This window comes from Neolamprologus brichardi, chromosome 11, assembly GCF_056152115.1.
Source record: "Neolamprologus brichardi isolate AB-2024 chromosome 11, ASM5615211v1, whole genome shotgun sequence".
In the NCBI taxonomy this organism is placed as follows: Eukaryota; Metazoa; Chordata; class Actinopteri; order Cichliformes; family Cichlidae; genus Neolamprologus; species Neolamprologus brichardi.
This window is the reverse complement of record NC_142114.1, coordinates 15,420,857-15,434,213: the sequence shown is the minus strand read 5'-3', so window position 1 is coordinate 15,434,213 and position 13,357 is coordinate 15,420,857. Positions and strand designations below refer to the sequence as shown.

The window sequence follows — 13,357 nt, the reverse complement described above, 5'->3', positions numbered from 1 at the left end:
TTATTATTATTTGATTTGATTTTTTTTTTGTTCCACAAGTACAATGTGAAATGTTACAATTATTGGAGTCTGCTCAAATTAAATTTACTTGGTTCGTGCACATTCAGTTTATACGAAACACATTTTCCTTAACGATGAAGTATTTGAATAAATAAACCTTTTATTTTATATGTTTCCTTTTTATTCATATTATTGCTTGGTGTAAAAAATCACTTTTGAGTGCATTTAAACGAATTGATTAGTTGGTTTAGAAAAGCCTACTTTATATTCCCTGTGCTCGTGCACTTTTACTCCAACGGATTCATGAAGGAGACTTCATGCACTTTCCCCTTCATCAGACACTACAGTGTCAGATAACAGTGTTCGCCGCCTCTTAAACTCCACCTTCACTGCCTTCGCTGACTCTTTGATGATTTGACTGTCGTGTCGCCCTTTCGCCGCTTTTCGGCGCTGTGGGGTTTTTTAATAAAGTTATTTAAATTGAAACAAAATGGCAGCGCCCTGCGTGTCTCTCATGCAGCTGGGCTGAAGCTGTAAAGAAGACGAGGAGAAATGCGTTATCTGCTTTAACTACAGGTAACGGCGGCTGTGTTTGTTTTTAACGCTTCTGCAGAAGCGAAAAGTTTTTTTATTAGAGCCGAAGAAGATCCGAAATTTAACGACATTTCCACGTGGGTTAAAGAAATGCGAAATAAAAACGTTGCTAATCGTATTAGTGTATAATGGCGTTGTTTGTTTGTTTAGTCTGACTTATGGATAAAAACAATTAACAAATGTGCTCTTGTTTTTTTTCTATTTTATTCACTCATCTTAAAATGTACTTTATTCCTCTTAGTCGTGTTTACTCTTTACTGCTTTTACTTTTTTACAAATTTTCGCCGCTTTCGCACCCTACCTCTGGAATAACCTCCCCCTAGCTATTCGGGCGTCTGATACAATTCAATCTTTTAAATCTCGATTAAAAACTTATTTGTTTAGCCTTGCTTTCCCCGCCTCCTAGAGCCCACAATTTTAGTGTACTGGAACTTATCTTTATCACTTTGTTAATGTTTATGTTTTAACCTTCAGCATTGTGTGTGGACTTCACTAGTGCCTACTATGCCTGGTGTATTATTGGTTAGTTATGTCACCCGCCTGTTAGTATATTTTATTTGTATTTTGTGCTTTATATTTGTATTTATTATTGCTTTTAACTCATTCTGTGAAGCACTTTGGCATACCTGTGGTTTTTTAAATGTGCTATATAAATAAAATTGTATTGTATTGTATATGTGAATAAGCTGTTTAACTCATCTTTGGCATTTCTGTGCTTTAATTTAACATCAACAATTATTTACATTTACTGGCCAGTTCATAAGGGTACATCTTCCTTGTGCTGGGTTGGACCCCCATTTCCCTTAAGAACTGCTTTATTTCTTCATGAAAGATTCTTGGGGGATCAACATGTGACCCATGTTGACGTGACAGCATCACATTTGTGGCTGCACATACACGATGTGACTCTCCTGTTCCACCAGATCACAAAGGTGCTCTATCTGATTGAGATCTAGTGATTGTGGAGGTTAAGTACAGTGAACTCATCTGATTGCCTTCATTATCAGTCAGGTGAACGGGTGTACTTAATAAAGTGTCCAGTGATTGGTTGCCAGACTCTAAAGCAGTTTTTCTCTCTTTTGTTACAGTGTCGGTTGTTTTATGCTCCAAACAGTCATGGCAGCTCCCGGAAAGCTGACTAAAAAGGAAATCAAAAAGCAGACTCCAGCCAAGACCTCCTTCACCTCACCCTTTGCCTCAAAATGGAGCCCACTCCCCCAAGAGGACATGCACTTCATCCTGAAAACTCTGAAGGACAAGTTGATCTCAATGGGTCTGGAGAAAAAAGAAGTGAAAGTGTTTCGCACATGGAGGAAAAAGAAAGGCAAAAAACCTGATGTCGCACCAGAACCTGTTCCCCAGGTGAGCGATTCCTCCAAAAACGGCTGGACAGATGTGGCAGCCAGACGGCAGCTGGCCATTGGCATCAACGAGGTGACCAAGGCTCTGGAGAGAAACGAACTCAGACTGCTGCTCGTGTGCAAGTCTGTCAAACCGAAACACATGACCAATCACCTGATCGCTCTGAGCACCACCAGAGGAGTGCCGGCCTGCCAGGTGCCTCGCCTGAGCCAGAGCGTGTCGGAGCCGCTGGGGCTGAAAAGCGTGCTCGCCCTAGGGTTCAGACGGTGCTCCTCCAGTGACGATGGGGTGTTTACCGACACTGTCGATGCCATTAAGCCCAGAGTGCCTACATTGGACATGGCATGGCTGCAAGGTGCTAAACCTGAAGAACCTGTTGCCATGGAGGAGGAGGAAGGTGGTGAAAGAAGGGGACAAAAAAGGAAACTGGAAAGTGAATCTGAGGAGGTGTCAGAGTCTCCCTCTTCCTGCACTCTGCAGCCGCTCCAGGTGAAGAGAATCGTTGCTAACCCTGCAAAGAAAAAGAAAGGGAAGCCGAAGAAATAGCTGTAAAGTGAAGGAGAAACTTTGAACAGTGCTTGCAGCCTCAGTCTGGACATTACTTATGTGAATACTTTATATAAAGAATTTCTGGAAGCGTAAAGAGAAAAAAAACTTTTTGGGAACAAGGTTTAGACTTTTCTCTCAAGTATTTTTTTTATCTGGGGAACCCTCAGACCTTCAGGTTTGCATTCATTGTTTCAGCAGATTAGTAGCATTGCATTTGGTTTCATGCATATTTATACAATTGAATATGGTCTGACTGAAGTTTGAATTTCAATTTGTCCATAATTAAAGCTGGTCTGCACACATTGTTTTTTATAAAGACAATTAAGTTTTTCCTGGTATTTTGATAGTGCTGTTTGTTTGTTTTAAATGGAGCTTGTAATATTTTACCCTCAAATGAAATATATTTCCTCTATATCATACAGAGGGCTGCCTTTACACCACCAACATCTTGGAGCTGTTCTGCTGGATTACTCGGGTACTAAGTAGAAAGTAGTAGTACATTTATGTTGAAATGTAAGCAGACATTTTAGACCTCAGGTAGGCAAAAATGAGCCAACTTAATGATCATTTTCCAAGTTTAGTTTGCTGTAAATAATTATAGATGGACAAAGGTACTGGGAGATTACATCACGTGGTTGAATTGGGAATGTCTTGATGCCCTCCTGGGAAGGGAGGTCTGAGTGCCTCTGCTTAGACTGCTGCTCCCGTGACCCGGATAAGCAGAAAATCGATGGCTGGAGGGGAAAGATTAAGATCGATAGAAAGATCCTTTATTAATCCTTTGCAGGAAATGACATTGCCTCTGCAGACACAGACATAACACCACACATCCCAAACAAAATATCAGCTCCATTACTTATTTCTAATAAAATGAGTATTAATAAATAGAACTATCAATAACTAACATGGACTAACTACGTGGATCTCTTATCCAATTTTTAGGGTGCAGGAGAGCTGAACCTTATTCCAGCAGACATGGGATGAGAGGCAGGGTATAGCAGCATGTCGCAGAGCTAAAACAGTGACAGACAGTCATTTATATCTATGGGCAATTTCGAATCACCAGTTAACCTAACCCCACTAACTGCATGTCTTTGGACTGTGGGAGAAACCCGGAGCACGCAGAGAGTACCCTGTGGTCTTGATAAAGAATTCCGAGTATCCATCTATCCATTCTCTTCTGCTTATCCTGTGTGAGGAAGCCAAAGTACCTGGAAGGAACACAGAAAATATCCCAGCCTGATGGTGGAATTGAACTGAGGACCTTTTTGCTGTGAAGCAATAGTGCTAACCACTGTGGTGCCTGAATTACAAATACTTAAATTCAAAATATGTGCTGTGAAAAAGTGTTTCCTGCAGTGCGTCACAAAGGAGTCATGACTCGTGTTCCTTTTTAAAGTGAGTTTATTCAATCAAATATCCATGCTGGTATAGCCGACGTGTGTTGAAACAGATTGTTATTTGCATGGGGTCATGTCTAAATGATGCTGGTACAAGTTCTTCAGCTTTTTCACAGCTTACAATGGAATCGAATAAAAATATTGTTCTTCAGTTAGAGAAAGCTTTATGACATTTCAAAAGTACACCCTCCCGCACCCCACCTCCAAACCTTAAAAAACAAAACAAAAAAAACAACCTTTAAATAAGGCAGGTACTTCTGACCGAGTTCTCGCTAAAGGGCGTGGCTAGAAACATTGATGCTATAAATCAACGCAGCAGCAAAACAGACATGCTCAGAGTTCATTCAGACAGCTGCAAGCAACACATCTGTGACACAGAAACATCCATGAGGCACACAGCTTTGACCCAGCGACCCACTCTCAGTTAAATTAATGCCAGGAACACCTTTGTAGAAGATAACGTCATTCAACCTTTAAGTGATTTTAAAAAAAACAACAACATCTTTGAGCCCTGAAGCACCAACAGGACAAATATTTATCCTCTTCTGGCTAATCTATAAAGGGATGATTAGAAAAGTACATCAAATATTAACAATAAAGTCATTAAAATAAAAAGCAGCCTCTTTACCTTGCAAGTTACGCAGAGCCCCGTGAACATTAAGGAACTAGAACATTTAAATTAACCAGCAGCTCCACCACAGACAAAAAAATAAAACAGTTTTATCAAAGATCCTCCTCCAGCTCTTAAATCACAAATCTGACAGTCATGTTTGTTTTAAATACTGAAAAGGAAGAAAGAAATGATGTAAGACATTTAAAAAAAGAAAAAGGTACAGTTATAAATATCACAACTGTTTCACGCACTTAGCTGCACAACACATGTAGAAAAAAAACAAAACATACACAAAATACAGTACCATTAAAAAAAATAAACCCAGAGAAGTCAATGAAAGCGGATCTGGAGGAGAGGACACTTCAAGCTGATGCCACTGCACCCGTGATTAAACAAGTCCTTTGTTTAATAAGCACAGAGTGTTTCCTCTGAAGCAGTTTATCCACTGCTGTGGGTGGCAGTGACCAAAGTAACAGAAGATGTGCCCTGTTTGCTTTAACTGCTGCTGAACAGAGACCTTCCATAGTAAATAAACCTCTTTTTTTTTAAACCTGGCTCTAAACAGAAACTTTAAACTTTTTTGTATAAAATTGAAAGTTTTTCCCCACGTTCACCGGCGTCATTCTCACTGCCCTGCTTATGCACTGACCAGACCAGCTCCTATTACTTCTAACTGAACAGCTTTACTAACTGGACAGCACACCACTGACATGCAAACAACCCTACGCTTGGGTTTGTTACTACAAAGAGTGTACAACCAAACATGTTGTTTTAATGTATTAAAAAACGCCAGCTCTAGAAACGGTTTTATAAGGTGAAAACTGCGCCCGTCCTTCGTAAAAACCCTGGCTGTACAGATTCTAGGGCAATCCCATCTGATTTGAAACGAGGACCCATTTATTTTGTATATTTAAGAACGGAGTAATTGTGCTTCGTCTCTGCAATACATTCATTAAAAAAAATAAACAAACCCCCAAACACTTTGAACAAACTCGGTGACTTCTAAGCTACTCATGAGGAGAATACTTTGGATCAGCCCTCCCAAACCCCTCAAACTCACACTACACAAATAAATATGATCTGCCTTTAAATGTACAATTAACTACCATATGCTCTTTAACAAAACACATGTATATCAATGCACCAGTGGGATGAATCCTTTTTTCCTCCCTCTCAGTGTTTGCAGTTTGTCATTTTAAAAGTTAAGATCAGCATTTCTAATTCTACTGAGGCCCAAAACAGCCAGCAGAGACACTCGACTGACCACACTGATATGAAACTGGAGCAAAAATAAGTGCAGCAGGAGCAGGAAGGAGGAGGAGGAGAAAGGGGTTTGGGAACAGTATCTGTATGGACAAGATAAATAAAATTACAACAGTTGTTAATTATGTCAGGTCTTGCTTGCTTAGTTGATTATCATTTACATAGTTCCACGTAAGTAAAGTTAAATGACGTGCCGGTCCATTGGTGTCTACTGAGGAAGAAGAACTTAAAACAGAATACACAATGTCAAGGCATCCTCGAGTGTCAGACCGGTGTGTGTGTGTTTTTTAAACGTGAGCGCTTATGTCAGGAGCGTTGTGTCGTATGAGTATCTCAGGCATAGCATGACTTCACATTCAGGATGTTGGATGGTTTAAGAGTTTTCACCTCTGGGTGAACTGAGAATGTTTTTGATGATACAAGTGCCGAGTGAAAGCTCCACTCGGGCGCCAGGTTGGATTTACTGTCGCAGTTCTCATTGTCTAGCTCGGGCCACCTGCGTGTCCAGGTAAGGTATTTCCAGAGATCGCTGAGAGCCTCCCGAGTTTATGCAGCTGCCGTGAAGAGAGCTGCTACTGAAGGACCAGGCCAACCTGAAACACACAGATCAAACTTTTTATGATCTGACGTGGGCTAACAAAGCAAGTGCACATCATCACCCTCTACCTCCGTGCTTGACTGCTGGTATGAGGTGTTTGCACTGAAACTCCACTTTGGTCTAATTTGTCAAAAGGACATTGTTCCAAAAGTCCTGTGTTTTTTCCCAGGATACACCTTTGCAATCAAAACTAGGCTTCCATGATCTAAGGCATACTTAATCATGTCAGAGGATGATTTCTCCTTATCAGGCTTCTGTGGATTTGCTTCAAAGCTATAGACTTATTTGACTGTGAAGCTTGCACAATCAGGCACAAGAAGCAGCTCTACTGAGATCTGAACCAAAGACTATTTCCACTTTTTCCACTAATTGTCATGGAGTCTTATCACAGGATGCTGACCAATAGTTGGTGCGTGATTACCACCTGAGACTGACCTTATCAGGGTCCATAGGGGGACATTTCCAGTTGTAGAGGTAATACTGCAGATTTCCATCTCCTATCCCAAACTTGAGCTTCTCCAGAAACACCTTATTCTCCATTAGGTCCAAGGCGTTGAACACATCAAAACCTTTCTGTTAAAACACAAAGAACAAACACCATGATAACTAACACAGCAGCAAGAAAATTATCAAAAGTATCTGGGGAAACCCTGCTCTCAGTTTGCGTTTGTATGCAGAGCTCAGAGTAGCCTTGCCAGCTGGTTGACACCAGGCTCGTACTACAAAGTAGCAGGATTTTAGCTTATCCCAGTAACTTTGGGGGTTACCCCTGGGTTTTCTGCACTATGAAAGTGGTTCACTTCTTCTCGGAGTACATCGCCATAGTAACTTATGCTGCAAACCTAACCTGAGTTAGGTATCCAGTTATATCGCCTACTGACTGATCAAGTCTTGTGAAAATAGCTTCACCATTCATTTTATTAGTAATAAATACGGTTTATTTCGTTCAATTTTATTTCTTGAGTTTTTTTAATCAAAAATATCATGAATATAATCTGGACACCCATTTCTACTTGACTTCATATCAGTCGCAGGTAGACTAAGTCTACATTTGAATTCTGTTTTTGTGTTTGTTCTTTACATGTTCTTAGACCATTCAACACCATCGAGGGTGCAGATGAAAAAAACAAAACAAAAAACAAGACCACGATATGCAAATCTGAACACTGGACTACTTGACTATAACCCATCAGATTCTCGTGTTTCTTAATGGTAAAGTTGTGATATTAGTAAGTCTGTTAACTCACACAACTGGCATTTTTGTCAGCTTTTCTTTCTGCCATCAAAATAGGCTAAACTTTGTTTTTCCTCTCACACCCCTGACTTTTCTGCAGCAGCTGTGTCACCTGCATTCTCTATTGTGTGTAGCCTCTTCATATTTTTCTAATATTACAGTTTATTCTTCGTTTGTAAAATCAGACACTCAGCTTCCGGTACAATAAAAAGTTTGACTGGTCAGATGTGCTTGTATCTAGATCCAGAAACTCTGAATCAACTTGAGTGCCGATGTTAGAGGAAGTGACTTGAGATAATAGAAAACTACCATGGAACTTGGTTCTCAGCACAGAGCCCTGATCTGGCCTCAAATAAATAAAGATCAGACCGGGTCAGTCTCTCTCATTTTTATCCTCTACTGCACAAGTAAAATGTTGGATCATACTCTCACTCCTCATCTATCTAACCAAACGTCACTGACTCCCAATGATTTATAAGGCTTTGTGTAAAAAAAAAAAAAAGGAAAAAGAAAAGAAAAAAAAAGAAAAAGTACATAAAATAAAATATCTATCCATCTATATAATGAGTCTGGTTTGTATCGTGCCATTTTTTCCCCCTCACACGTGCGTCTTCCTGTTGCTGTTTATGTTTATGTCACTGATCTCATCAGCTGTTGTCTTTGGTACTGGCAAGTGTTTAAATGCAGAAAGTAAGATTACCAGTTTGGCCAGGATCAGTGCATCATTCATTAAGTCCAGTAGAGGGGTTTGTGTATGAATGTTGTAAAAAGAGTAAGCAGCCTTCAGGCTCCTATGGAGAGGGTGATGCATCACAGTCGAGGGCAAAGTGTAGAAACTAGTGAAATCTGTGAGAATGCCACCAGCACCCTGAGGGAAATAAAAACAAGAACAATGTCATTTAAGTGCAGAAGAGCATCAACATCAGGCTGCAAATCTGAATCCACACACCTCTACTACATATGTGTCAATTATGTTGTCCTGTGGTAAGAACCAGTGAGCCACCTCCTCCTCTCCCATAGAAGGGGCAAGTTGGAAACGTCTCAAGTATCTCTGTAGCAGTTCAGTAACCTGACCGACGTCGCGCCTTTCCATCGGCCGCAGACCTGGAGTCTTGGTGCTCTGCACAGGGTGGAGAGAGCAAAATTAAAATCTCTAAGAGTTCCTGCTATCAAGAGGAACAGCGAAATGCAGGACTTATGAGTGTAAGTGTTTACATCTGGTAGTCTGTAGAGTTTCATGGTTCTTTGCAGGGTCATGTTTCTGCTCAGATGGGAAAATTTAACTTCCACAAGCTTTCTAGGGTTCAAAGAGCGGTGCCAGTACCTGGGGATAAAAAAAAAACAAAAAAACAAAACAGGAAACCAAGATTAAAAAGAAAAAAAGGAGTGCTTCCTGGATTCAAAACACTTCCACTAGATGTGCTCTTTAGAAGAGATACGTATAAGCTAACATATCAAAACAACAAACAAACACCAAGGCACTCTGTTTCATTAAAAAATTAAAATGCTTATATTCTCATGGCACTGAATGGCTGAATCTTTCTAGTGGTGTTCCACCAATAGAAAACCTATGGTTAAGAGTGGAAAACTTGACCAGTAAAGTACTGGTGGAGTTTTACTGGTGGAAAAGATTCAGACTCGGTTTTCCCCCATCAGAGCTTTAAGTTAAATATGACCACGCCGTGAGTATAGTATTTTAATTTTATATGAAAAGAGAGTGCCTTGGAGTTTTATATATTTTAACATGCTGCCCATGTGCAGCATGTGTGACTAGTGAATAACATACCTGCACGTAGACACGGGTTTAGGCAGCACAACTCCGGCGGTGTATACGGCCTGAAATATTCCTTCTAAGTTCACTCTCCTTGTTATCTCTCTGATGAGCACAGGAGCAACGCGCTTTGAACGCAGCTTCTTATGAACACACAGGAAGTTGATTTCTACCATCCTCTTCAGCCTGGAGCCACAAGCGAGAAAAGAAAAGAAACAAAAGGATGGATTGAATGAGTAAAACACTTTCCCCATCACTGCTGTTCTTAAATGCATACAATAAGTAATGAACACTCACGTATCATAGACTCGTATATCTGCAGGGATGGCACTGATGAAGCCAACAAGCTTCTTATTTGAAGACACTCTCACTCCGCAATGCCACTGTGGTAACCAGCCCGGTGGACGTAAAGCCCTGAGAGGGGAACACATGTTTTTATTATAACCGCATACATTCAAAGCTACTGTACTGCATCATGTGATAAACACGAAGAAGCTTACCATTTAAGAAAGTTTGGAGAATAATCAAATCTGAACATGTTATCATCATCCTCCACATAATTTTCATTTAACAACGTGTACAATTCCTTCAGCTGCAAAAGAGCGTGACAATAAATCATTCTGTTTTGATTAATCTGATTAATCTCATTGGTGTATTTTGAACAAAGACTGCACTTACAACATCTGCATTACTGAGATCCAAAGTGTCCCACATAAAACCTTGAGGTAAAGAATATGGCTCCTGTCTGATGTTCTCTTTGTCAGCCTCAATTGGCCCGTGACTCGTCACAACTTCATCTACAAAAATAGCACAGCCTTTTGTCAAAGGTTTGCAACTGTTTTCCAATCACCACACTTCCACGGGACCTCATAAAACTCCATGTCCTGAAACTGTGAGCAATGCACAAAACCGCTGATGGCATCAATCAGACTTTATATAAATCTGCTGATGTTTGTCCTGCGTCGACCCCCACAGCCTGTGGCTGCACAAAGGCCTGACTCGTTGGGTCATGGCTGTTATGGAAACAGCTTGATCTAATGCTGCTGAGCATGCCCAGTGGGAATGCATGGACCCCTACTGTACATTGCAGCTGACATGTTTCTAAGATACTGGCCTAAATCAGCAGACTGAGGAGATAAAACCAGCAGATGGCGCTGGTGCAGAAAGAAAAATGCAGAGAAAAAATAATTTCTGTTGACAGAGGAAATAATACCAATTTAAACAGGAGTGCAGTTCATTTAAAAGAATTTAACTAAATACTTACTTAATTTTGGGACAGGCTGAGTATCCCAGAACTGGTACTTGTGCTTGGCTGCCTCATCTATACTCTTTGCTGGACCCTGGCAGGAAAGCAGCTCCATAGCTCTTTGGATGTCCTGCAGCTTCTGGATGGGCAGCCCAGGGTTCTGATTTAGAGCGGGCACACATACACAGATTACTTAATGTCTGTATCACTCAACCAAACACTGGATGCTTTAAATAATCTAAATGTAGACGAGAGGCAACATCAGAGTGCATGCAAATAAACAGTCTTATAGTCATGTTTACACAGGTCTTTTCCTGGACACGATACTCCCACTGAGCAAGAGAAACCGGATTAATCATGTCACTGTATAAATGATTGATGAAGTCAATGGTCTTTAAATTATAAATGCAAAAACGCAAATATGACAGTCCCTGTCATTAAATCATTTAGTTAAGCTTGATTTGCTTTCTTCATCCGATCAGAACATCAGAGTCTGGATGTAGTTATTGTTTATTTTTCTAAAGCAGCATGCAGTATGTAGAAATCTCACAGCTGGCTAAAAGTTTGTGATATATCCTTTTAGCAAAATAAACTACCTCATTCCAGTATTATCACAGAATACAAACAGGGAGCATGCCAAGGCTGGAAAAACCTTACTGACCATGACACATTGACAGCAAACAAGCTGAATTCTGGGTTGTTGCTTTCCCTTTTCTTACCCCTCCTCTTTTATTTTCAGCATATTAAAAGAAGCTTGTTTTGTATTGTATCCCCTGCCCTAAAAAAGGGTGTGTGCACTCTTTTCACTGGGTCATCATCACCATCACACCTTGATCTCCTGAGAGTCCGAGGCAGAGTCAGACTTTGCTCCCCCCGAGCTTGGCTTCTCTTTCTTCCTCTTCTGCTTCTTCTTCTTCCTCTTGGCCCCCAGCTCTCCCCCTGGACTGCTACAGACATGAAAACAAACGATGAGGATGGATGCTGGCTAGACCCGCACACAGAGCTAACGTTAGCTACCATAGCAACGAATGACAGCTCAGCTACTTAACGTTAGCTAGCTAGCGGTTTGTCTTAATGGTTGCCCGCCATGTCATTCAGTCGGAGAGCTTTAAAGAGGTCACGACGTTATAAACAGTTCAAGACGGCCTGTGTTTGCTGTCTGCTAATACTAGCAGGCTCACTGCCTTAGCCGCTCACAAGCAGGCTGCCTGGAATAACGTTACTGCGTTTCCCCGAGCCGACCGGACAGGCCACCCCTCACCCTTGCATATGCTCATTCTCCTCCTCGTTGTCTCCGTCTATCCCGCAGGTGTCCTGGTCGTCCAGCTCCAGGCTCTGCTGACTGGCTGCGGATTCACTGTCCTCCGCCATCATAAAAATGTTTTAAAAATATAGTCAGCCACCGTTTAACAGAGCTAACGGGGAGCGGGCGAGAGATGGAAAAAACAAAGAAAATGTCGAAGGAAATCGCGCCGCCTAGAGGCCAAAGGCGGGAACTCAGACCTGAGCTGCTGCCTTTAACATGAAGCCGAGTGGTACCCAAACTAGACTTTTACCTTATTTCAAACATATAGCCATTTAAATGTTAGAGACACTTTAGACACTTGTTTCTGATACTGAGAGGGAAAATAAATCCATATTACAAATTACAGGTAATAAAAAGAAGACAAAAATCTAAAATTATTTTTTTAAATAAGAAAATACAAAGTAAAAATAAATTGTTTGTCAGTTTTTAAACTAGATACTGGGAAATCTGCTGGACTATCAGCAAGTGTGTTCTAAATTCATACTATCAATGAGAAAAACACGTGCAAAGTAGCACTTTTTGCTACTTCAACATTTTTAAACACATTTAAATCAGGTAAACAAAACCATCCTGGAAAAGAACTGATGATGTAGCAGAAGAAACAAAAAGCCTAAAGGTTACAATTAAATAAAAATACCTGCTTAAATGGACAAAAATATAACAACTCTGCGTTGCATAAGGCAGGTTTTGGACAGCAACTTCGGGGATTTGATATCATTTAGGATTATTCAGTTTTCTTATATCAAATACATATAAAAACACACAGATCCCTCTCAGTTACTTAAGTTAATCTAATTAATCCATTAATAAAAACCATCCTCAGTGAGTCTGGGACTGTTGGTGACCATGGAGGTATAACTGATGTTTTTGTAGATATCTGACCTATCTGAAAATAAGGATGAGAAATGTTTTTGCCATTGTATGTTCTCAAGCTTTATAATGATAAGTACTACAAATAAATTTGTTTTAAAAAAAAATTAGCCTCAGAAAGGACATTAATTTACGCTCAACGGCGATTTTGTTAGGTACACCTACTCTGTAATGCAAATATCTAATGGCAGCGGTTTGGTGCAATTAGGAATGCAAGCATGATCAAGATGACCTGCTGAAGTTCAAGTCGAACATCAGAATAGAGAAGAAAAGTGATTTAAGTAAATCTGACACCAAGAACCACCCTGTGTGTAAACAGGCTGGTCTAGACAGGTCAATTTAACAGTTTCTTAAAAAACTGGCAATTTACTGGGATTTTTCTCCACACAACCATCTCTATAGAGTTTGCAGAGAATGGTCGAGTGAGCGGCAGCTTTCTGGATGAGGCCAGAGGTCATAGCCAGATTGCTTTGAGGTGATAGCAACTCAAATAACCACTCGTTATGACCAAGATATGCAGAAGCACAGAAGCAGAAGACCACACAGTCAGC

At 40.5% G+C, this 13,357-nt stretch overlaps 2 protein-coding genes across 3 annotated transcripts; one reads left to right on the top strand and one right to left on the bottom strand.

Annotated features, from left to right (window-relative positions):
• Nucleotides 1-484: 484 nt before the first annotated feature.
• Nucleotides 485-2,837, top strand: rpp38 (ribonuclease P/MRP 38 subunit). Its single transcript, XM_006801281.3, has 2 exons — nucleotides 485-576; nucleotides 1,683-2,837. The coding sequence occupies exon 2, from the start codon at nucleotides 1,696-1,698 to the stop codon at nucleotides 2,500-2,502; it is 807 nt and encodes a 268-aa protein (XP_006801344.1). The 5' UTR covers nucleotides 485-576; nucleotides 1,683-1,695; the 3' UTR covers nucleotides 2,503-2,837.
• A 1,054-nt stretch (nucleotides 2,838-3,891) lies between these two features.
• On the bottom strand, nucleotides 3,892-12,123 carry nmt2 (N-myristoyltransferase 2). 2 transcript variants are annotated; one of them, XM_006801282.3, is made up of 12 exons: nucleotides 11,892-12,123; nucleotides 11,460-11,577; nucleotides 10,649-10,790; nucleotides 10,063-10,181; nucleotides 9,885-9,976; nucleotides 9,682-9,798; nucleotides 9,400-9,570; nucleotides 8,829-8,937; nucleotides 8,563-8,733; nucleotides 8,314-8,481; nucleotides 6,815-6,952; nucleotides 3,892-6,374 (listed from the first exon to the last, which is right to left on the bottom strand). In XM_006801282.3, exons 1-12 carry the CDS (start codon nucleotides 12,002-12,004, stop codon nucleotides 6,354-6,356), a joined length of 1,479 nt encoding a protein of 492 aa, XP_006801345.1. In that variant the 5' UTR covers nucleotides 12,005-12,123; the 3' UTR covers nucleotides 3,892-6,353. The 2 variants fall into 2 exon arrangements, with proteins under 2 accessions (XP_006801345.1, XP_006801346.1); XM_006801283.3 differs by having other exon boundaries at nucleotides 11,460-11,574.
• Between the last annotated feature and the right edge of the window lie 1,234 nt (nucleotides 12,124-13,357).